We start from the raw sequence: 23,610 nt of genomic DNA on the forward strand, positions 1-23,610 counted from the left end.
CTCGGTCGCAGCAATCAGATCACAAGGAGCCAGCACACGTAGCACAGAGTCCGAGCTGATGTGAAGAGGAGTGTTAAATTGATACCTGCCACCTAAATAAACCCAGCCGTATTTTCAGAGACCACAACTGTTCACAAGTACCCATCAGGTCAGTTCAAGCCAGAGAGACTCGATGCTTCTGCAAATCTAGCGTCCTCTATTTATATTCCTAAGCAGGGATTTGGAAGCTGAACTTTAGGCAACTGAGTTTGAAAATACCTCTCATAAATTTTTTAATACTGTACACAGTGTAATGTAGAGGCTTAAAAATGTTATTAACTTTGAGAAATGTTCTTGTTTAAGTAAATAACCATTTTATTATTGTGGGAAGTCAGTTCCGACCTGTGTTGGTGCTGATTAATGCACTTCTTAGATGTGTGGCAGGCACCAGAGGTGTCCATTAATTAGGGCTGCCGCACAGTCTGTCATGTCTTATTGCTTAATTAATAAACATTAGCTAAGATATTGAACTTTCCAAGGAAACTAGTGTACTGATGAACAGATTGTGGTAAGAGCCTGGCTTGCTAATGCTTATGTGAGGGAAGGAAGATTTATATTCCATGCATTTGGTTTGTAGAACAGCTGTGAGTGAAGTCTACTGGGACACCTGTTAGAAGCCACTGTATAAATTAGTGCATGTTGCAGAACTACAGTATTTAAAAAAGAAAAAAAAGAATATTTAATGGATTTTAATCAATAGGCAAGGAAAATACTGTAGCAAACAGAATAAAAGTCCTTACACTTATGAAAGTTTCTTGTAATAGTAAAAATAACTTACCCCAATATAGTTCTTTCAACCCATAGATATCAAAACACTTGGCAGGCACCTGGGATTGGCTCTGTACCATGAGGCATGAGCAGCTGCCTCTCCCTCCTCGTAGATTTTTCAGATGTCATCAGGACATAGGGACGACATCCCTCTGGACTTTCTTCTGTCTCAGTCTCATTAAAAAATCTGTCAGTTTATTTTTGAAAGCAAAAATCTACGTTACCGTTAATAATGCAATGATCAGAAAGATTACAGCTTAATTTTCAGATGCCATTTTTGCAAATTTCAAATGATTTTGAAAGGAAACATGCATTAATTTTATGTGGAAGTCCATAAAATATTTTTCAGTTAATTTTGGTATCATAATTCATATTTAATATTAACTCTGTCTTCAACTTTTACAGCTATGTCTAACATCAAACAAAAATGATAAAATGTACTTAACAGGCTGCAGTGTTTAGTAGCATCTGTGTAAAAAAAATATATAAAAAGAATGGTCCCCTATATAAGTGTAAAAACCTAAGCATTAAAAAGCATGGAAATAATTAGCCATGTTAAGTGTAAAAAATATTCCCTTTTCCATATAGTTTATATTCTCACCTGCCAAAAAGCGTTGCTTGTAACAATACACCCTGTCCATTTTACTCACCTTAATGCTGACCCACAAGACCTTCTAATGAGGTTTAAACATACTCATCGCTGAAAAAAAACCCCTACAGCCTCTTTCTCAGTGTTGATGGCAGCACAGACTATTTGCATGTTTTCTTCCTTTTGATACCCATCGAATGTTCGTCACAAAACCAGAACTAGAGAGCAGCGATCAGCCTTTTTGCCAGCAGACTCGGGGCTTTCTATGTATGGAAACTAAGCTAATGTTCCTGCTCTTTTGGGTTGAAATAGAAGGGGCATTGATTTGCCAATGGGGAAAGAATTACACCAGTTGCTAGAGCTGTTGCTATATCCTTCTCGGAGATACAGACTTTTAGACCCTTTCACGATTAATGTGGTGCTTCTTCAACCTTAAAATGGCACAGAAAAGGGCATTTAAAAGATGTTAACATATATAATCTTTACATATTACATAATATATAATTTTATATTACTAAGAAAAATGTAATACTTCCCTTTTAAGTATATGGATATCTAATTCCTCTGTTCGGAGAGAGGTGCTGTGCAAGTAGTAAAGCAGGAGCTTAAATAAATAAATAAGGAACTAAAAAGCTCTAATTCTTCCTTTGAGACTTGATTCCCATTGCAGTATTAGACACTTATCGCATCTTTACTCTTGCTTCTTAGACTCTAAAAATAATACTTGCTTCACAAGGGATACTAATGAGGCACTATTTGCAGTTTATTTTTAAAATGTGCTGGTATTAATGAGAAATTATAATTATCCCAGCACCAGCTGGCATTTCTCTTCATGAAATGTTCGTTTTGAACAAGAGAGGAAACAAAATGCATCGTAACTTCTTTTTTCAAAGATACAATAAAATAGAGTGTGTCGGAGAAAATATGATGTCTGGAAAACTGGCTGCTTTTGAGTTTTTTCCTGAATAATTTATTCCAGAAAAAATTCATCAGCCCTCTATTGTTGTGTCAAGCGAATGCTGTATGTTTCATAAAAGTAGAGAAGCTTTTCCCTTGCTTTAAAACCAAAATATATTTCAGAAATTAATCATTTGCAACAGGTAGTTAAATGTATAGACTATGATATCTGCATTTCTGGGCTGCTGAAGATTGCCTCGTCAACGTCAAGTATCAACTAAGCTATGCCCCGCATTGGAACCAGTACCTGTGTTTTATGAAGCCACTTTTGACAGACTGCTTGAGACACATATTTTTGACAGTTTTGTGAATAAAACTACAGGCAGATGGGGTTGAATTTCACCCATCCTGAGTCTCCAACAGGAACAATCTGGGGGCATATTCATCATTAGAAAGCAAGGCTTTGGAGAAAATATTTCTCTGTCAGCCTGAGGGTACCTCTTTCCTGTAGCAGCCATTTCGGCAGCCTGGATTTTGGGCCACCGAAATAAATCCCAGGGAGATAAACAAGTAGCCAGAAAGGCAGGTGGAAGGATTCTCACGCTGACGTAGCGCTCACTGCTAGCGATCACCTCTGCGTGTGCGTGGCCAGTCCTGCCAGCCGGCGTGTGACCTGTCGGTACTCGCGGGCGCCACGTTCAGAGATCTCTGAGGCAGACAGCGCTGCCTTTGGAGCAGCCTGCGCTTCCCGGTGCTGTTGCCGATGGCTCTGAAACTTACCCCGTGCAAATCCAATTCCCCGCCACGTTGCAAACACTTGTTTTTCATGCGTAGGTGTTTCTGCCAGGGTACAGGAGGGCTATCCGCTGTAGGCTCAGGTCACCTCGTTTTATAAAACTGAGACGCCCAGCAGCGTACAGCTGCGAGAGTCTTGTTCCGTTCTCTGCCGTGCCATGGAGGGGAGCTAAGGGCCTAATGTGGTGCCATTACTCTATTTATTTGCATAATGCTTGCAGCATAAGCATTAGGCATTGCTAAATGGAGCCAACAACATTAATTCAGAATTCAAAAAGAGAACGAGGATATATTCCAGGATAATAAGACTGAATATATTGAAGCTACAGCTAGTGCTATAAAACATTGATTTGCTGTAAACAGTTTAATGTACCCCCTTCCAGCTGCAGTAATATGTCTGCAGCATGTACATACATCTGTGTGAAAATGATAAATGTCTCCTTAAAGCAGAGTGGGTATAAATGCAGTAGGTATGTTTCTCAGAAGTGCACTGGGTTATTATAAATATTGTGTGCAATCATTTGTACTTTAGAGAACATTTAGCATTGGTTGGATTTTTATGTGGAAGGGTTATGTGTGTGTGGTAGGGTTGGTCTTTTTCCTAGCTTTGTTTTTGATAAACTACTACTTCTCTTTCCATTCTTTTATATACAAGAAATCTTGACTATGTAATTTCTATCATCTGCACCACTGCGACCACCACTCACTGCAGAACCCAATAACCCTTCCTCTTGCTTTTTAAAATCTTACATAGAATGAATCCAGCCAGCTTTGATGGACTTTACCTACTTTTGCTATACGTGTGTCTATTTAGACAATGTTTGTTGTAACCAGTGTTACTAAAACCAAGCCTCCTTTCAACTCTGATCAAATGTAATTTTTCATACACGTGATTTATCTGCGACATCAGATCTGTTTCTTTCCGAATCCTGACCAAACACGTTTTCCACATCTGCTGAATCTGAAAGTTTTACTCACTTTAGGGTATATGGTAACACCATAACTTTATTAACTTTTGTTTAGTTATAAACAGCTTGGACATCCAGGTTTCTGAGAGAGGCTGTGCAAAATAATGTTGTACTTCACTGTACTGCCTGAATTAATCACACTCTAATGATCAGCAGAAACATCCTATCACCAAGTAAATTTTCCAGGTGCTGCAATGTGCATTTGTAGTGCTTGATTGTATCGTGACATTGCCACACACAAAGGCTTTGTCGGGATGCAAGTATTAGAGCATCCCCGTATGCAGAGGCCAGCCGAGGTCAGTCTGTGGCCCTGTACAGTACAACATCAACCTGAAGTGGATGAAAAAGATAGTGATACTAGCTAGTTCGTTCTTCTCCTCCTCCTTTTTTGGCTGTTTGAAGGGGATGGCTGGAAAGCCTAAAAAAGTGCCTACTGTGTTTCATATGCCTACAAAATACTTCACATCTCTTCTGGTCACGCTCCTGCCAGTCCCCATTCCCTGAGTGAAGCCCCAGCAATGCATAAAATGACGGTGGCTGTGCCATCAATTGCTATCACTGGTTTCTAACTGTCAACTTGATATTGTCCTTTCAGCGTTTAATGCCCAGTAATCATTGTACTCCTTTAGGTTATACTGTCTATTGAAGAAGGCTACAGGCTTCCAGCTCCCATGGGCTGCCCAGCTTCTCTTCACCAACTAATGCTTCACTGCTGGCAAAAGGAGAGGAACCACCGTCCCAAATTTAGTGACATTGTCAGCTTCCTAGACAAACTGATCCGCAATCCGAGCACCCTTCATACGCTAGTGGAGGACGTACTTGTGTAAGACTCTTTTTGGTACTTTTTTCTTGTATAACGCATGGTGGCTATCATTAGATGGTTTAGGGCATTAAGTAAGGGTAGGGGAAAGCAGCAAAGTTCTCAATTCACAAAGTTATGGGGGTTCGAATAACTTTGAGCCCCTTATAAGACACTGTTGTATAAGGACTTCTTTTCTCCAGCCATACAGATTATATTAGGCATTTTTCTTTTTTTTTTTTTTTGTCTAAGCTCTGTTCGTACACTGTCTATCCTTAATCTTTGTGAATCTCTTTGTTTTTTTTTTCTTTTTTTGGTGCTTCTCCTAGGTGCTTGTTTTCTCTTTGTAATTTTTTTTCTCTATTCAACAGCCTGTCTCTCCATCTGACAGTGCTCAAGCAATTTCTGGACTGCCTTGGAGTAATTTCCTGCAGCAAGTAGTTGTGTCTTAGCTTGCTAAATCTTTATTTATCTGCAGAAGAATGGCAACGGTGACTAAATAAGAGATTATGCTATTACCATTCCACAACAAATTCTTGATGGTGTTGCCCAAAGTTTTTTTCCATTAATAATATTACAGAAATTAATGCAGCCACAGGAGAAGCCAGGTTGCGGTGGAAGAATATGTCAATTTTTTGTAGGCTTACTGATCCAAGCTGTCCCTGGGTATCAGCTGAAATCAGTGAAGGTCTGGGTGACCTCACTCTCTTCATTAGCTGAAGTTCACCTTGAGATAAAGGTGCTTTCATGGAGACTCCCCTGGGTTTATACAGGGTTCTCAATGCCTGAGTGGATCTTGCTGAGAACCTCAGTGGGTTAAGAGGCTTTTTACATGGCTTGGAGAAGGGCTGAGCACCAGGGCAAAGATTGAGGCTGGTATCTTGCTGTGGGACAGGCTGAATGTAGAGGTTACTAGGAAAACCTAGAGTTAGGGCTACAGCCATTTCGTCTACCACAAACTAGCGGGACTTGCGGCATTTAATGCCCATGTGCTAAAGTTAGTGGTCTCTATGTGTTTCTGCATATAAATATATATATGACTTGCTACTTGTACCTGGGTCATTTTATTTAGCATCAGAGTAATGTACGTGTATCTATTCTTAAGTAATGTTTTAAGATCTGAAAATGTATGCCTGTTTTCTTGCAGCCAAGCTCACCTGCTTGGGAATGTTTTTCCGTTCATTTGGGAATGCTTGATGCAATCAATCTGTATGATTATTGTCTTACTGTTAACTTACGAGCTCAGCGGTTATTCTACAGAATCGTACCATCACAGAGTAGTTCAGGTTGGAAGGGACCTTAGTAGGTCTTTAATTAAGGTTTGTACTTAACAGTGTGCTCCTGTCCTTCAGTTTCTCTCTCTCTCTCATTTTGATAATATGAATGAAAATCAGTGTTTAATGTATTTGAATATGTGTGGTTGAAACTTGGTATGTTAAGATACTAGGGTTGATGCTTCCTATATTCTACATAAGTCACGTTCCATCAATTAATGCTGGCTGGCTTTTGCTGTCTAAATTTTAATTTTAAATAAATTATATCTTTCTCCTAAAGGCTATCATAAAGTTTTTATAAACAGCAGTGTGCTTTATTTCTGCGTTCTGTTCCTACAGTTTCTCTAGACAAAATGTACAAAGTCAATGGAAGTTGTGAGCCCTCACCAGTGTGGTACACAACAGAAGACTGGAAATATATACCTCAAAATTGGAATTTTTCTTTTTTTCCATCTTTCTGTTTCAGTTGTAATAATATTAGGGGAAAAAACTGAAACAGAAATGTGACTAAATTAGCTGCTTTGGTTTTATTTGCTACTCTATATAATTCTATGTAAAAGCAAAGGTATAAAATTTTATTCTTTTTGCTTCTTTTAGGGTTAGTTTTAGGCATTGAACACTGTAATCAGTGCATAATAGTATAGCACTAAGGAGCCATTTGGGGTTTTTTGGTAGATAAATGTAAAAATCATCTCAGTTTTTTAAGATTTTTAAATTGTATCTCATGTTAAATTTTGTTTGTCCTCTACTTTGACTACTGTATTTACAAATTATTATCATCCTGAACACATAAAAGCTGTAACAAAGTGCTCTGTGGGAACAAAAATATGAGCAGTAGGAGAGGTCTGTTCCTTGGTTTGTTACTGAGCTGCAGTGCTTTTTAAAAAATTCATTGTCTAAGTAGTGCAACTTGGCAGACTGACATGATTTGTAAGTTTTAGACAACGGGTTAAAGAAATCCTCAGTTTAGATCTGACCTTTACAGCTCAGGCTCCTCTCTCATTCCTTCTGCCTTTTAATAAAAACAATGTCTACCAGAGTAAATCTAGTGTCATATTTTGTACTCCTTTGGTAACCTTTGCATTTGGTTTTTCCAGAATGCCAGATTCACCTGGTGAAGTTCCAGAATATCCTTTGTTTGTTTCAGTCAGTGACTGGCTGGACTCCATAAAAATGGGTCAGTATAAAAATAACTTCATGGCAGCAGGTTTCACAACTTTGGATATGGTTTCAAGAATGAGTATTGAGTAAGTATGTAATCTGTTATCCCTACAGTGACTAATCAATCTGAATTTCTTTGGATGCTGCAGTGATGTAATTATCATGATGTATGGAACAGAGCTTTCATTTCCTTTCCTACCTAAGCTAATAAAGGACAAATGCAGTTTTTTACCAAAATGATGCAGGAAAAAGATGTAATTAATAGACCCAGAACCGACAGTTTCATTCTGCGACCATAGCAAACCCTGCTAAAGTTCAGTCAGAGAACATCCTTAAATGTTTCTTATGGAGTCAGTTTTGATCTAGACCACTGAAATCAGTGGTAAAAATCTTTTCTTACTTTGCTGTGAAAATCATTGAGCCCATGTCAGTCCTCATGTGGAAGTTGTTCCGCGCCTTGCTGCCCTTTTTCAACCATCTGCGACTCCCCTCTATCATTCTTTAAATGAAAACACTGCACCCAGTATATAAGGGTTTGGGCAAACCAGGGATTAATATGGTAGCGTAATTATATGATCTATTTTGTTGTCTATTCCCTTCCCATTAATTCCTAATCTTTTATTTGATGCTGGGACTATCTGTATCAATAATGGTAATGGTCAGTTAAAACTCAGTAATTTTTCATGTGAAATTAGGACTGGTTTTCTCCCATGTGTATCACTTTACATTCACCTACATTGAATTTCACCTACTGCTCTATGGCGTAGTCACTTAGTCTTACAATATCCTTCTAAAACTCTTCAAGGCTGGCCCTTTCCCTTACTATCTTGAACAATCCAGTCTCACCAACTGACTTTTTCACCTCTGTGCTCACCTGTTTTTCCAGACCATTTACTGATTTGTTGAACAGTAATGTTTGATATTATCCCAGTGAAGGTCCCTGCAGGTTTCCATTGATGACTACATTGTAAAACCTGACAACTTACTCCTAACCTCCTGTCTTTAAACCAGTTATTTAATCATGCAAAGACATTCTTATGCCATAGCTCCTTACCTTCCTTATAAAGTTTTGATGAGGAATCTTCTCTAAAGCTTTTGGAAATCCAAGTAGAGCGTATCAAATGGATAACCTTCATCCATATATATGCTGACTCCTCCACTGGAAACAATTTTCTAAAATAGGACTTTGCAAAAGCCACAGTGATTCAAGTAGATCATTTATCCAAGCATCCAATAATTCTGTACTTTACTGTAATTTCTATTATGCCCTGTAATGATTTCAGACTTGCAGGTCCGTAGTTCCCCAGATCTCCCATGGAAACTTTTTATTTTGCCTGGCACCACTCTCCATGCCTCAGGCGCCAAGAAATTTTTGAGCAAGTGGAACAGAACTGATAACCCCCTCTCTCACATCTCTCTCAGTAATTCCACTCCTTCATCCTTGAAAATAAATAAATACATATAGTCTTGTTCTGGAGGTGGCTTGTCGCTTGTTTTTTCAGCTTGTCTATAACCTCTTCTGCAGTCACTTCAACTTCAGACAGATCCTCTGACAAGTTTCTATAAAGGTTCTGGCATGGGCGTCACTTCAGTTTCTTCCACAGTGAATATCAACTCAAATAATTGGTTTAGTCTTCCACCAGTGGCCAGTCTTTCAGTGCTCTTTTATACCCAAATCATCATTAGGCTCCACAGACGCTCTGGCAGGGTTCGTGTACCCCAGTGAGCTTGCAGAAAGGAAAGATTTGATTTTTATTATTAGGTGTCTTTTTCTGCTTGTTCTTCAAGTTCCTTTTTAGCCTGCCTCACTGTGCTTTTACAGATAATCTGCCTAAGGTTACAATCTTTTCTACTTTCTTTCTTTAGATACCACTTCAGCTTTTTGAAAGATTCCTTCTTTCTTCAAATAACCTCTGTTACCCCAGGCCTGCTGGCTTCTTTCTGAGCTTTATCAGGCCTTCCTTAATAGGTCCTATGCATTGTTCCTGCATTTCTAATACCACTCTCCCCTGTAAAGGTTTATTCTTTTAGCTGACTCTTTTTAGCTTCTAAGATGCTCAATATTTTTGCATAGCCCCTGCTGACCTTAAGTGCTGTGTGTCATCCCCCATGTGGACGTTAAGCCCAAGTACATAATAACTGCTGCTATCCAGTGGCTCTTCATCTGGAGGATACAGAGCTGGGTATCTTGAACTGAAAATCTGAATCTCAGAAAGGTCATGCCTCATCCCATGGGCTCCTTTACTAGCTACATCGTTAAACAACTTTATAGGGTATCTAAACAAGCGATGCCTATGGTATGTCCCAGTGTGGGATTTGCACAATTGACAGGGCTTATCTGAAGTTTCCTGCCCTCGCCACCTCTGTGATCTTTCTCTGCATATTGCGGTTGGTGATGTTTAGGGAACACCTGAGCTAGTGGATTGTGCTGGATGCTTTGGGCAACCTGGTCTAGTGGAGGGTGTCCCTGCCCATGGCAGGGGGGTTGGAACTAGATGATGTCTAAGGTCCCTTCCAACCCAAACCATTCTGTGATTCTATGCTGAGGGCTGTTGACTTCGTTCTTGCCAAAAATTTAGGCTCTGTGGGTGAGCTACCCGTTCTGGAGTGCAGGTCTAGATGAGATGAAGGGAAACCAGGAGGCAAATCTGGGTCGAGCTGGAAGATTCACTGCTGTTCTGATCTTTAAACCATCTCTCACCACCATTCCCCAAATCATCAGAAGCACAGCCTCTGTTATTTCAGTCTCAGGACTGCAAGAGTGAGCGTATCAGCTCTGTTCCTCTGCAAGTACGAGTGGGAAACATTTGCTACTAACACATTACTAAAATGGGCTATTAGATCCCACCTTTTAGGTTCTTCCTCAAGATTTGGAAAAATTACTTGACTGTATCACAACAGATACCGCTGCTCTAAGAGTTTTGGTTTTTCTTAAATGGATGTCTTCAAAAATTTGGAATTGACAGGTGTAGAAAACTTGAAGATTTGCAGCTTTCTTATATGTTCCAGTCAGGAAGATAAACTGTCCTCAGGTAGAGCGATTCATCAGGTATTTATAGTCTTTTGTGTGCAAGAGGCTTTACTATACTTGCATCCAAGATGAAACTTTTTATCTTACAGTGACATTAGAAGAATTGGAGTTGTACTCATTGGACACCAGAGACGAATAGTCAGCAGTTTACAGACTTTGCGGTTACACATGATGCACATACAGGAGAAAGGATTTCATGTATGAAAGTACTAGAATCAACTGTGTTTTGTGCCTCAGCATTTCTAATATGGAAAAATATTCTCATTCTTCCCTTCTGCTCTTCCCAACTTCAAGAACTTCAGTCTCCTCTTCAGACTATAAAAGTACTTCTATGTTAATGCTTCCAAACGGGAATTTTTAATCACACTGCATAGCTCCTCCGCCAGTTATCTGCCGATAAAATCCTGGCCTATTGCAAGACTCTTGCTACACATTGATGAATAACTCAGCATGGATGTGCAACTTTGTATAACAGTATTTGGGAAACTTTCATGAACTTACTTGAAAGTAGTAATCTATTTGGCCTGGTGTGGCTTCTTTATTGATGTATTTAGAGTTTGCTGGTAGATCAAAAAGTATTTGACTTCTTTCATGTTCTGTGATCATGTAACTTCCAATACCAAATGTGCAATCAAGAAGTTTGACATAAATATTTATTTTATCTCTTAATTAAATCCAAATGTATGGGTCCTATCGTTATATTACTTTATAATAGTTTGAATGCTGGTAAGCCGGTGCCTCAAAATGTTAGTATTGTTTGCAGAAATGACTGATGATTTTATGTAGTGAGTTTTCATTGTGTGAATAATTGGGAGGATAGCGAGAGAAATCTGTTTGAAATCTTAAGGTCCTTGATTTTGAATTACTTTAGCACTCGACACTTTTTATGCTTTAAATTTTAGATTAGGTTGGAAAATTTGTTCGTCCTTCGGATTTTTCACCACCCTAGACCTTCTTTGTTTGTTTTTTTTTAATACTCAGCATTTGCTTCTACTACATGGCAAATTATCACTGGAAAACTGATTTTAACGCTTCCATAGCCATGAGTAAAACATGGTTGTCAGCTATATTATGGCCACATAGACTTCAGAAAGCTTTCTGTTCCAAAAATGCAGACCTCTGCTGCTTGAACTAAGCATAATTTCCACCAGTGGTAGTAGACCTTAGAGGGCCAGCCACCGGTGGGGCGATGTGTTTATTCCCATAGGAGCACGCCGGCCAGATCATCCTCCAGCTGAGGGCAGTGGTACAACCACCAACTATTGCTGGAAGTTACACTCTGCGGTATTCAGTTATCTTGTACATAGGCAGAAAAGGAGATGTAGGACAGCAGTGTAATAATATGTTGCCTTGAGTCTACTTCTAACTGCTTTTAGAAGTAAAAAGCAGGCTCTGCTGAAATGGAGCTCTGGTTACTACGGGCTAGATCTTCATTTAGTACAGATATCTAAATGACATCAAAGACAATTACCTTTAGAACTCTTCAATAGCCATATTTACATGCAAGAAAATGGCTGCAAAGGCCTAACATAATATTTGTACCTCTGTAAGACTTACAGCTTTCATGTTTTATTCAGACAACTTACACAGACGTGCTGGGCTACATTTCCAAACTTTTGCACGGGATATGCGCTACTGGGAACAGGGGAACGTGCGCATGTCTGCGTGCTGTAGAAATCACGTGCAGATCTACATGCGTGTCACATGTAAACTGGGTGCAGATGCTTTTGTTGATTTATACATTGTTTGGAGGACTTTTTGAGTTACGTGGCATTCCAATATACTCAAGCATTACAACTCTTCTGTTAAAACGTGCATTTGGATAATTAGTATAATATATGTGTATATCAAAATGAACTAACTACTTTATGTAATCATAATGGTATTTACTGCTTAATTTACAGCTTGTAGATCAAAATGTATTTCCTAACTCTTGGAAAAGGTTGCCATTGTATACCAGTGGCAAAGAAGGAAAATTGTAAAGCAACTCAGAAAAGATTGTGCTTCCAACCAGTTCACAGCGTAAGACACGCTAGGCCTGATTCACTGTTCTCACTTTATGTTGGAATAACTGCATTAAGTGGGATAATGGTAGTGCACTAAGTAAATTTTCCTTTCTTCCATTTAAAAAAAAAAAAACCAAAACCAGATTTAACTGAGGAACAAGTTTTCTAAAGATCAGGATTCATCAGTGTTCTGCAATGCCAATTCGATGAGTTTGTTCAAAGGAGGGCAGCTCCAGTCCTATTCTAGCTACAAAGGTAATTTTGTCAGCATGAGTAGTCCCGCTGAACTCAGTAGGACTGTACAAGCATGTGCGTTTCACAGGATCACAGGCCTTTAGTGGGGAAAAAAAGCATTTGTTCTTTTCTGTGACTGTCACTTGAAAAATTCTGCCCCAATTCTACATCTGAATAATTTTTTGGTAAAGGTTCTCTTATGGAAAGAAAATCATGCTTACCTGAAGCCTTTTAAAAAATACTATAATCACAAAGTAATTGAAAAGTTGATTTTCCTTTATCATTTTGTTATCCATTTTGCCTGTCATTGCTTCCGTGGCCATCAACTTGACATCTGTGGAAGGAGCCTCTCTCACAATTAAATACATTACCGAGGAGGTATGAGTCTGTTATTTGTTAATGGGGTTTCAAAATTACTCATAACTCATCCAAACCATGTATGTGCACTTTTAAATTCTCCTTTGCACATTTATTCATTCCTGGTAGTGTGGATGCAGAGCAGTACGTTACATACACACAACCTGGATATATTTCATGGAAATTAATTTCCAAATTTATCACACTACTGAAAATATATTTTCAATAGAAAAAATATAACAATATTAAAACACTTATTAATCAGATATATTTTTTTATATAAACAAGAGTTTGGGTAACCAGAAAGGAAAGAACAAGGGATTCTTTGGGTGAGGACATTTATTAAAAACATTGTAAATCCTGGATTTTTTGGGTTTATACAGCTTGGGTTTTTGTTGTTGTTGTAGTGCAGTGTGACACTTTTATAATAGTTACCTTGATCAAATTTACATTTTCCCCATTTTGGAAACATTTTATTTGCTCTTGCTCTGATTCCAATCCTATTCTTGTTTTGTTTTGTTTTTTCCTATTTTTTTATTTAAAAACAAGCAAAAAACCAACAGGTGTTATTTTTCAAATGTGAGCTTAATTCTTTGCAGGCCCCAAATGTATATGTGAAATTAGAGTAACTTTCTTTGTTATAGAGTATAGTTTCTTCAGGTGAAAATTAGCTCTATTTAGTTATCCTGAATATTGCAATGTGCAGTTAGAGTTTAAGTTTAAACAAATTTAAGCAAATCTAGTAGGCTGTTTTTGAGAATCTGGCCCACATTGCAGAGTGCTTCTTAACTAAAAGTACTCATTGAAAGTTCACAAAATAAAGTGTGCGTAATAGGCAAGCCAAAAAAAAAAAAAAAAAGGCAAGGACACAAGGAAATAGTTCTATGTTATTTACAAGTAATATCCATGTGTAGATTTTTCTCACAGATCTGACTGTTGTTAATCTATACTGTTACTACTACTTGTGTATCACTTCAGCCTCCAAAGCACAGCTTAAGTGAGGGCCTTGACAGCTGAGCAGGACCAGGTTAGTGTCTCTGGGCCAAACAAGTGCACTGCCCCAGCTGTCCATCATGTGCCAACCACAGTGCTTCCAATGTTGACTGACAAACAACGTGGATGTCCATGCAGCCAACGGGGTAGTCATCTAACATGGAAACCATATCAGTCATCCTTACTCAAGCTATCCCTATTTGTCAGAGCCTTGAGACCTATTGGGAGGAATAATTTAATTATTCCACCTAATTTTGGAGGTCTGCATTTGAGGTAGTCATCCGAGGTTCCCTTTTAATCAATGAAGTGGGCTCTTCTAGGGTGTGAATCATCTGATAAATGTAATTATTTACTTCTGGGTTAGATGAGTTGTGCCAAAGAAGCACCTGTTTCTCTGCATTCAAAGAGATCAAAATGACCAGCTCATATGCAGGCATCTGTGTTTGGTGAGATGAATCTCATGCACTGATTGTATCCAGTCCTCATGCTGAACCTGTGAAAAAGAGAGGATCTTGTCCATAATGCTGGTGTTAAAATTGAACAAGTAACAGCAGAAGATTTAGTAGATTTTGCTCATGAGGGGTGTGCACATTGGAATTACTGAGAAGCAATGGGACTCCATGGGGTGAAAGGAAGAGAATTGAGCTATGTAATTTAAAGTTTTCTTAAACAAAAGTTACGCTTTTTGTTTCCATGAATGTAAATTCAGCATCTGTCCAGTAAAAGCTTATACGCATGCTATGCTTTAAGGCATCAGCCAAGACTTTTCAGCTTAAGGCAATCCTTTAATTGCAAATAGTGCACTCAACAATAAATTCAATTAAATTAGTTGTTCTGGACAAAGCATTCTGGGTCCAAAATTGTATTCGGTATTAGCTGGATTATTCTGATATGGAACTCCTAGACTGCAGTACTTTGACTTTTCTGTAATTTAAGACTGACTACCCATTTTCCATTTTTTATATGATGAGCCTAACACTGGGCTCTGTTACCTTCTTTTTCAATGCAGATTCATACAGGATGCAAAGGTGGGCCATAAGTAATGTACAAATGTACTTGAATCAGATCCAGTAGAGATTTAATATGTGGAATAGCTGGGACTGTGGAGGTGCCTAGTAAGACTGTGTTAACCACAGCAATTTCCATGTCTGAATGACCCCGTGGTACCATATCAGCCACCAAGGTAAAGCAGCATAGAACATACATTAACTTGTACTGAAGGCCAGTTGCTAAATTTCACCTGGCCCCATTGCAAACTGAAGCACGTATTTAGCTATTTTAACTCAGCTTATGCAATGCTTCTGTGGGACATGTTCTGGCAGCTGAGAATTTCTCTTATGAACATCGGGTACCTGTAACTACCGTGTCATGGGCTCAGTCTATCTTGGGATATGTCCTGCAGAGAGTGGGAAGGAGGACTCACTTCTAATCCAGTCCCAATAAAAAGTCTGTCTTCCATTGCATCTTCTAGGAAAAGTGTTAAAAAGGGAGATACTTCACTTATGGCATTTGCACATGGTTGCAGAGCACTGTATTCTCTTAAACAGTTTTCTTCCAGAATACCTTGGTTCACCAAATGTAATTGATCTTTCCTGAATAAATGACAAAGATAATATATTTTTTTTCTTTTTATAATGGTACTATAATGGTATTAATTTTTTGAGAGTGAGGGAAAGATCTGTTGGGCTGAGTTAACACTTAGTAGGACAGTGATCTTGAATTTTCCTGGAGAGACGAATCAGCACTGAAAAGGAAAAAAAAAAAAATCCCTAAAGTCTACAATAAGGTGAAAAAGGAAGAACTGTCCATATTGTGCTAAGGAGCTCTAACAAAAAATGAAGGAGTTGCATAAGACAGTTCCATGCACTTACAGCTCACAGATATCTTCTGTCATCATATACTGTATTTAGTAGCGCACACTGCTCATCCATGAGTGCTATGGTTGTATATAGTTCCTCAGATTATGGACCAGGATATGTTGAGCACGTTATGGATATAAAATATTTGTCTATATGTACATAAAGAATTGTAAATATAATGTATATCATAATGTCTGAGATTTTTCAAGCCTACAGAATTTAATTACCTAACTCCCAATAACACTAATGGTATTGATCTGCTCCGTTGGCTTTTAAAACTTTTAACGGCATGCACTGTATGCGTATAGTACTTCCCCAACTTCCTTGGCTTGTTATCTGGAAACGGATAGCCTCTCTTTTCCTCCGTGGGCAGAAAAAACATTTTCAAACTGGCTTGCAGAAAGCTGCTTGGTCACGTGATGCTGACCCTTCTACCACCACCACACCAAACCCCTTTCTACTGATTCTCTTCCATACAACTAACTACTGTAGAAATCATCAGTGATCATAAAGGGGAAGCAAGGTGCCCATGAGCCAGCATCTCTAGTAGGATGTACTCCCCACTATAAACAGGTTAAGTCACTCTGCTGAAGTCACCAAAAAGGTATATAAATTATTTTACTTTAAATAGCTATTTATAGACACTTAGGAGTTTAAAATGAGGGAAATTTTCAAGGAAATATGAGTAAGGATATGCCAGTAAAAACTATAAAAAGATGTGTTGAATTTTAGAAGGGAAAACCAATAAAATGGTTGATAAAAAATGAGGTTAAAAATGGATTAGAGTTAAAATATATTTCCATATTTTATATGTGAAATTATATAACACTACTTCAGTGAAATCTGTGTGTATGCCTCTTTAAATATTCTACACAAGTATCTCTTACCTTTCTTTCCTGCAAGAGATTTCCCAAGTACATCTCTCTTCCAGAAAGGTTCAGCATATTATCTGATTTTTCATACCTGTGTAATTAAACTGGAATAAAAAATGCCAAGTCGTGACACTGAAGATATGGAAAAAATATATTAAAAAAGATCAGTCTCAAAATCATTTGAAGTTTTCATACCCGTTCTACTTTGTTCCTGTCCAAAGTTTTGATCTCTGTCTAAGCATCTGAGCACTTGGACTAATAAGTAACTACACATGTGTCACAGTAATAACCTACGCACTGTGCCATGCTCAGAAACTCCTGAATCTGTAAACGGTTACATGTTTGTGCAGCTTAATTAATATAAGGAGCCTGATTAGAAATGGAACTAATTTCATGAGTGGAGTCAGGCATAAAGGACTTGCAAATCCAAGTTCCTATAAAGTATTTGTAAGGCAGCATGAGGTAACATTATTTTGTCATTTTTTTAAACTTCATTACCTCATATGGTTTCCTTGAGGAGACCAGTATATTATTTGATATTAGCATAGAACCTCCTGCATATATTTTTCTCGATACGTGAGGAGATATTGCTGACTTTTTTCTTCATTTGGGAAATACTACACGTTTTGGGAAATATTCATCTCTAACATATACATCATCAAGCTGATTACAAATTTGTGAATAAACCATAATATTATACTACTGACAATTCAGTGAAGAACTGCTAAGCAGCAGCATGTACGTTGAGCGGCAGATAAGCCAAAACCCTGGGACTGAAAATTCACAAGTCAAAGAGAAATCTAGCCTTCTGTATTATGAAGTGTGTGATGCCCAGGGCCTTGGCTATATAGAAAACAACCTTGATTCTAGGATCTGGAAAATCAAATTTGGAAGAAATCTGCATTGGAATCCAAATATTCATTTCTCGTTGTGAATGATGAAAAAGTGCCCATTGAAACACTCAAGGGAGTATTTTCATAGTATCATCACAGTGTAAGGTTCCGAGGCTCCTCTACAGCAGTGATAGGCAAAAATCTAGTTGCTGGTTTTCCAGGGTCCATCCATGACAAAAACCTGGTAAAATTGTCATCATTTAGGTTAGAACCTCCAAGAGATACAATTACATAACTGAAAGACTACTTTTTCTTCTTGTTGCATATTTGCTTTTTTGAGAGGAGTCTGAATAAACTAAGAGTACAACTATCTGGTTAAGAGTAGCTTACAAACTGAATTTTCAATTTCCTCTCAATTCAGACTGAGCTCTACTTGAGAATGATTAAGAGGCAAAAAGGAAAAGCAAAATAGGATTTATTTTTTTTAGAAGCTGAATACTCTCAGCTGTATAACTTACCATCACAGTCCCTTTATGTACAATAGGATTAGCTGAGAAAGACAAAGTGCAGCCACTGTTTCAAATCTGTAGATTATTTTAGTTACTAAATGCCAACTTTGGAAGTTCCATTTTGGTCTTGGGAAGGTTCTGCTCTAAAACACCTGGTATTTCCAAATCCTGCTGAAAGATTTTAATAAACTTTTTGATGGAGTAATTCCTGGGACAATGATGTAACTGTGAGGAATTAGATGCTGTGGTATCAATAGGCATGGTCTTGACCAAAATTCATGAGAGTTTGTTACTGGCTTCAGTGGCAGTGAGATGAAGCCCTATGTTATACGTGCATTATGTAGTATTCAGCTCTCCAAACAAATTCTCCTTTCTTGCATCCCACCACTGTCATGTTTGATTTGTTAGAGAATCAGCACTTAGGAGGACACATGCTGTCTTGTCATTCAAATGTATCACTAAAACTTTTTGCTAGTTTTAATTTTTCTGTTGAGAGTTTCAGGTTGAGATGTAGGTTGGCCGTTCAGGGCATGATCCAAAATCAGTTAAATCCGTAAGAAGATGTCAATAGACTGAAACAGGTTTTGGATCAAGAGTCTCCTATAAATTTGCATGGAATGGATGGCCTCATTTAATAGGAGGAAAAGGAGTGCACCGAGCATAAAGGACAATGCTACTACCTCGGGGATGTGATGAAATAGATTATGGTTACCTTCAACATGGTAGAGCTGAATTGCAAGGTACAAAAGGTGGTTGCTGCACTGTTGTTTTATGTGGAATGGGCTACCATCTCTGAGTTTGGAATAAGTATGTAAAATGACCTGCACATCTAATAGAGTATCTAACAGAAATGTTTTGAGGTTTGTTTTGTTTTGTTTTTTCCTAGAAAATTCCCCAAACTCCTGGATTTAAATTCAGGATAAATCCTCATCAAACAAACAGAACCGACAAAAAAAATAGGATTTGTCTATCTTTTTTCCTAAACATATGCCATTATGCAATATGATCTCCCCTTCATAATAGCAGTTCTAGCTGATTATTTGCCTCTCTGAAGTAGCTAGTGCATTGCAGTGTAAGTTTTGAGATTTGCCTGTTAATGAAAGGCACAGTAGCAAATAAAATAACTAATGCCCTCCTACTGGTTCTGTTTACCGGACTCTTTTCTTAATTCCCCATCTCAAGAAAAACATCTTCCTCTAAAATTCCTAACACGTAAACACGTAAGTATTTTAAAGCTTATGGCTATGATTCCCTATCTGCCTCTCCCCAAGAAAGTTAGCTTTGAATTGGCAGCGTAGCATTTTTAATACCAATTCTTTTGCAGCAATTTCTTCTTCCAACATTTCTACATAAGGTGGAGAGGGCTATTTCAGATTTAAAGTCAGAAAAGTTGTTTCTTGGTTAATGCTGGTGAAGGAACCAGATTCAGTCAGTACTTCAGTATATGTTGTTCTTACCTATGGCCTTATGTCTGCTTCAGTTGAGGCCAATGTCAAAATTCTCTGATGGTATCAGTTATATCACACACGGTGACGCCGTGACTGAAAACCCGGAGACTAACAAAAAGGGCTTGTTCTTGTTAATGCAGTACAACTCCTACTGACTTCGGTAACAATGGCAGGTACTCTGCACTTCTCAGGATTGCATCTGCAGTTTAACAAGGAAAAAAAATCTTTAAAAGATCGTGTGAAACCCTATTTACTGAAAGGCAATAGTTTTTTTTCTAGCAAAGCAACCTTCCTTGTTTTAATTTTGTCATAAATTTTTTTTAAAAAACAAAACACTTTCACTTACAGAAAAGATGCAAGAATAATATTTGACTACCTTCCAAAAATTAGCTTTGATTTTCTCTTGGAAGATAACGTGGTTGGTATGTTTTCTCAGGATAGCCTCTATTTCTGTGTATTGGTTTTAAATGTATTTGAATTAAGAAGGGTTTTAATCTCTGTCTCTTCTGTGAAATTAGATTGTACACAACTAAATATGACTGCTCTTCATAGTTTGCTGTTCTAGCATAGCCATAAAATGTATCAATGTAGGTGTATATATAAATAACTATTTGATGACAGACACTTTAGGTTATATATTTAAGCAGCCATGTCAAAACTTTAAAGGTAGATGGCTTCAAAAGTAACAGTATAATCATAATACTCGCAAACTATTTTACAAACAAACCGTGGCCTCAGCACAGATCCCATACCCTTACCAGTAGTCCGAAACCCACCTTTTCTTTAAAGCCCCCAGATAACACTTGTTTTGCCGTTGCTTCTTTTCCTGTTACCAAGATGTATTTGAATAATGACAACTACCTGTAACTCAGTCTTCACCATTCATCTCACAGAAAAGCAGCCTTGGTACCGTACCTCTAAGTTACATCTTCATCGGTCTGAACTTGTGTAGCACTGCACACTGCAGGCACCATCTACTCGTTCTGAGACTGAACATTTCACAGCTGGTATCACTGGTTTCCCCCTGGGACTGCCTCACTCTTCAGAATGTCTTCTCTTCACGTGATACATCTCCCATACGTGCTCCCACTGCATTTTTCTTTCTGCCTTTTTGCCAGTTTCTGTTGTAGGAATAGCCAAGAAATAAAAAGCTTAATATACCGATTTGCAGTCCCAAGGGGAATTTACATTAGAAGTGAAGTTGTTATTATTTACTGAAAAGTGGTGTTATCTTCTTTTTTTATTATTATTCTATTCCTATGATAATATGATGTTCCATGTAAATTTTCATGTGCTGGCATGCCTACGAGTTAATAGTGTAATAGAATGCTCAGCTCTCAACATTAGGGTGTTTTTAAGGTGAATTGCATTACATATGCCATCTCTTTGCAGAAAGAATATGGGGTTTGGCAAAGCTACCTGCTGAGCAACATAATAAGATTTTTGTACAAAGTACAAGTTACTGATTATTATTGTATTTTATTTTTCTATGATTTCCTAAGAGGCATTATCAGGTCTTACAGATGGGGTAAGCCTGTTTATTAAGATATTTACTAGCAAATAAAAGTTACAGTACTGGTGGTTATTTTTGAGTTAATGGTGTTTGTTTTGCCTTAATATAATGATACACAGTGAAGCCTGTCATACATGATCATGCAAAAAAAAAACCCAAAACCCAGCTGCTTAACACAGGGTGGTGTACTAATAAAGATGGATCGGCAATATGTTCTAACACTTGAGATGCTTCAGGGTGTTGTTGTTTTCTTTCAGCTAAAGAATGCTTAATCATAGTGGCCTCTTCCATGCTTACCACTGAGCATTTATGCTCTGATAAATGCACATACACGTTGTCATAATGCACATACAGTTAACAACATCGGGAAAAAAACGTACACATTAAAAGTTCCAAACAACGGCACTCTCTCCTTCTTGAGAAACACTGGCAATCTGAATTTTAAATAGATTTTAATGTGCTATTAAGATTCTGCAGTACTGTTCGCCCGCCTTACGGTGGTTCACTGAGCCATGCAACTCCTCCTCTAGCATTTTTCAAAACTCTCACTGACAAATGCAGTTTTAAAACTGATTGTGCTATGGTAAATAATGCCAGGGCAATACACCGTGATTCACAAAGATATGAATGCCATATACAATAATCAGACCCTACCTCAAAAAGTTTAAAATCATAGTTTCATTTCATAACATCATTTATGCATGCAATACAAAACTGAACAGAAGCATGTGTAGATTAATAGGAAATGAATGTCAGATGTCCACAGTCCATTGCATCCTGCATATTTTACACGGGAAGAGCTTTCTCACTAAGGACTGTCAAGTTTAACATAGTGTATATAATGAAGAATGAATATTTAATTTTAGATCTGGTTTCAGAAATGCCTTTGCTTTTCTTTGCTCTTTGTTGAGTTTAGAACTAGTTCTTAGATATGGACTGATTTCAATATAAAAAGTAGGAGATGGCACCGTCCTCTAACACGTACTTACCCCACAACCTTACTACCTTTCAGAAAGTGCTTCAACCCAGAATTTCACTGTGAGATAATATGCTACTTGTTTTTCCTTTAATGACTCATGTCACCATGAGGGAATCTTATCTTTTAGTTAGAACCTTTCTGGGTATAAGGAAATCATGAAATCATGATTGCAATTTATCTCAAACCTTTAATAATAATGAAAACAACAATAAGAATTAAAAAGCCAAACAATAGACAAAATGTTTGTAGTATTTTTAATCTTTGACATTTAATGTGAAGTGCATTATAACTGGGAGCTTCTGACTTAAGATTTTTAGCAAAAAGAACTGTCCACGTGGCTATCAAACAGTTCCTCTCCCTAAAGCAGAAGTTGAGACAGCAGACTGACAGCTGTGTTCAGCATATGTGAAAACAGATTAGAGTTTTTCAAAATGAGGGGCAGAGCTCCATGAAAGAAAATTGCTTCTTCAAACCAAGGAGCAGTGCAGACCATCTTTTGGGAAGCAGAGGCAGAACCGTGCACTCCACCCCTCACTCATTGCTTATCTTTGTTCAAAAGTGAAGAACAAACCCAAAAATACGCTTAGAATCTGGGGAATCACAGAAATACCAGATTGTAGTGAGGGGAGCATAAGGGACCGAGTTGCTCCAGCTAGTTGGCTTGCACTGCCAGTCTGCGAGGGCTGAGTATGGGACAGCGTGCTGAGCTCTGAGGGTCTGCAGTGCTGGGCATGGAGCTGAACACCGGGAGTGGTGTATAAACCATTTTTTTTTTTACATCCTATGAATAGCTCCACAGAGGTGAGCTAGTGAGGAAAGCTCACGCTACCGTTCCAGTTAAAAGCAGGGCGAGTCTTTTTAACTGCGTGCGATAAGTGCAGCAGCACAGCGAGTCACAGCACTCACTTTTACAGAATTGAGAATAATTTTGGCAGCTAGATCTAAGCAGGTGGTAGAAAGGAGACTGGCTTTTAGTTTATTTCTGCTCACGTCTGGAGCTCATTTGAAGTGACTGAAGTAAATTTAAGTTTGTGCAGCAGACCGAGAACCAGTCTGACTGGACTGTGCTACACGCCAAAAAATTACCGAAGTGTATTTCTAGACATTGCGTGTAGCCTGAACAAGCTGCCTCCTTCCCAAACCCCAGGGGCTGGAACTACCTCAGTGACAGGTGGATTTAAGGTCTTCCCCGAACACCGTACTCCGCCAAACTGCCTGCTTAGGAGCAGGAGCTGCTGCGGACACCTCTGGTGTTGCTTTTTGTTAGGGTTTTCTTCCTACCGACGCCAGAGGAGTAGAGGCCGGAAAAAAAATTTACACAGATGTTGGACGCAGGGGATGAACGGGATGCGGTTCGTACCTGTGATCAGTGCGTGACGCCTGCCCGCTGTGCGTGACAGGCGTCCGGGCACAGCTGACACGGCAACACGCGAAGCTGCCGGAGATGATGAGGTTCCCGAGTTAGGGTCCGCCTGCCCCGGAAGCCGTCCCGGGCAGAGGCGGGGCCGGGCCGGGCCAGGATCTGGATCTCCAGGCTCCCCGGGCTCCCCGTTCCCGCCGGCCCCTCAAGCCCGCCCACGGCCGTTGGCCCGGCACGGAGGGCGTGGCCTCGGATGGTGCGCAGCCCCAGTCGCCGGCCGGGGCCGGAAGGGGCGGGGCTGTTGCGGGCGGGCGCGGGAAGCGGGG

General features: G+C 38.8%; 1 protein-coding gene and 1 long non-coding RNA gene across 15 annotated transcripts in view; one reads left to right on the top strand and one right to left on the bottom strand.

Moving 5' to 3' along the window:
• The window catches only part of EPHA6 (EPH receptor A6), a 521,269-nt gene extending 508,173 nt beyond the window's left edge, over positions 1 to 13,096 (top strand). For 9 of the 10 annotated variants that reach the window (XM_054813848.1, XM_054813914.1, XM_054813840.1 and 6 more), the window contains 3 exons: positions 4,686 to 4,879; positions 7,227 to 7,376; positions 10,411 to 13,096. In XM_054813848.1, the coding sequence (XP_054669823.1) occupies positions 4,686 to 4,879; positions 7,227 to 7,376; positions 10,411 to 10,525 (459 nt within the window). In that variant the 3' untranslated portion in view covers positions 10,526 to 13,096. Of the gene's footprint in view, positions 1 to 4,685; positions 4,880 to 5,226; positions 6,141 to 7,226; positions 7,377 to 10,410 lie in introns of those variants that run through there. The other variant, XM_054813877.1, reaches the window with a different exon arrangement.
• Positions 13,097 to 13,242: 146 nt separating this feature from the next.
• Positions 13,243 to 23,529, bottom strand: LOC129201938 (uncharacterized). 5 transcript variants are annotated; one of them, XR_008575542.1, is made up of 4 exons: positions 23,285 to 23,529; positions 19,442 to 20,553; positions 15,264 to 16,746; positions 13,243 to 14,404 (listed from the first exon to the last, which is right to left on the bottom strand). It is a non-coding gene; the product is annotated as an uncharacterized LOC129201938 (long non-coding RNA). The 5 variants fall into 5 exon arrangements; XR_008575538.1 differs by having other exon boundaries at positions 13,243 to 15,503; positions 16,658 to 16,746; positions 23,285 to 23,527; XR_008575537.1 differs by having other exon boundaries at positions 13,243 to 15,655; positions 16,658 to 16,746; positions 23,285 to 23,527.
• Positions 23,530 to 23,610: the final 81 nt, after the last annotated feature.

Source organism: Grus americana, chromosome 1, assembly GCF_028858705.1.
Source record: "Grus americana isolate bGruAme1 chromosome 1, bGruAme1.mat, whole genome shotgun sequence".
Lineage (NCBI taxonomy): Eukaryota > Metazoa > Chordata > Aves > Gruiformes > Gruidae > Grus > Grus americana.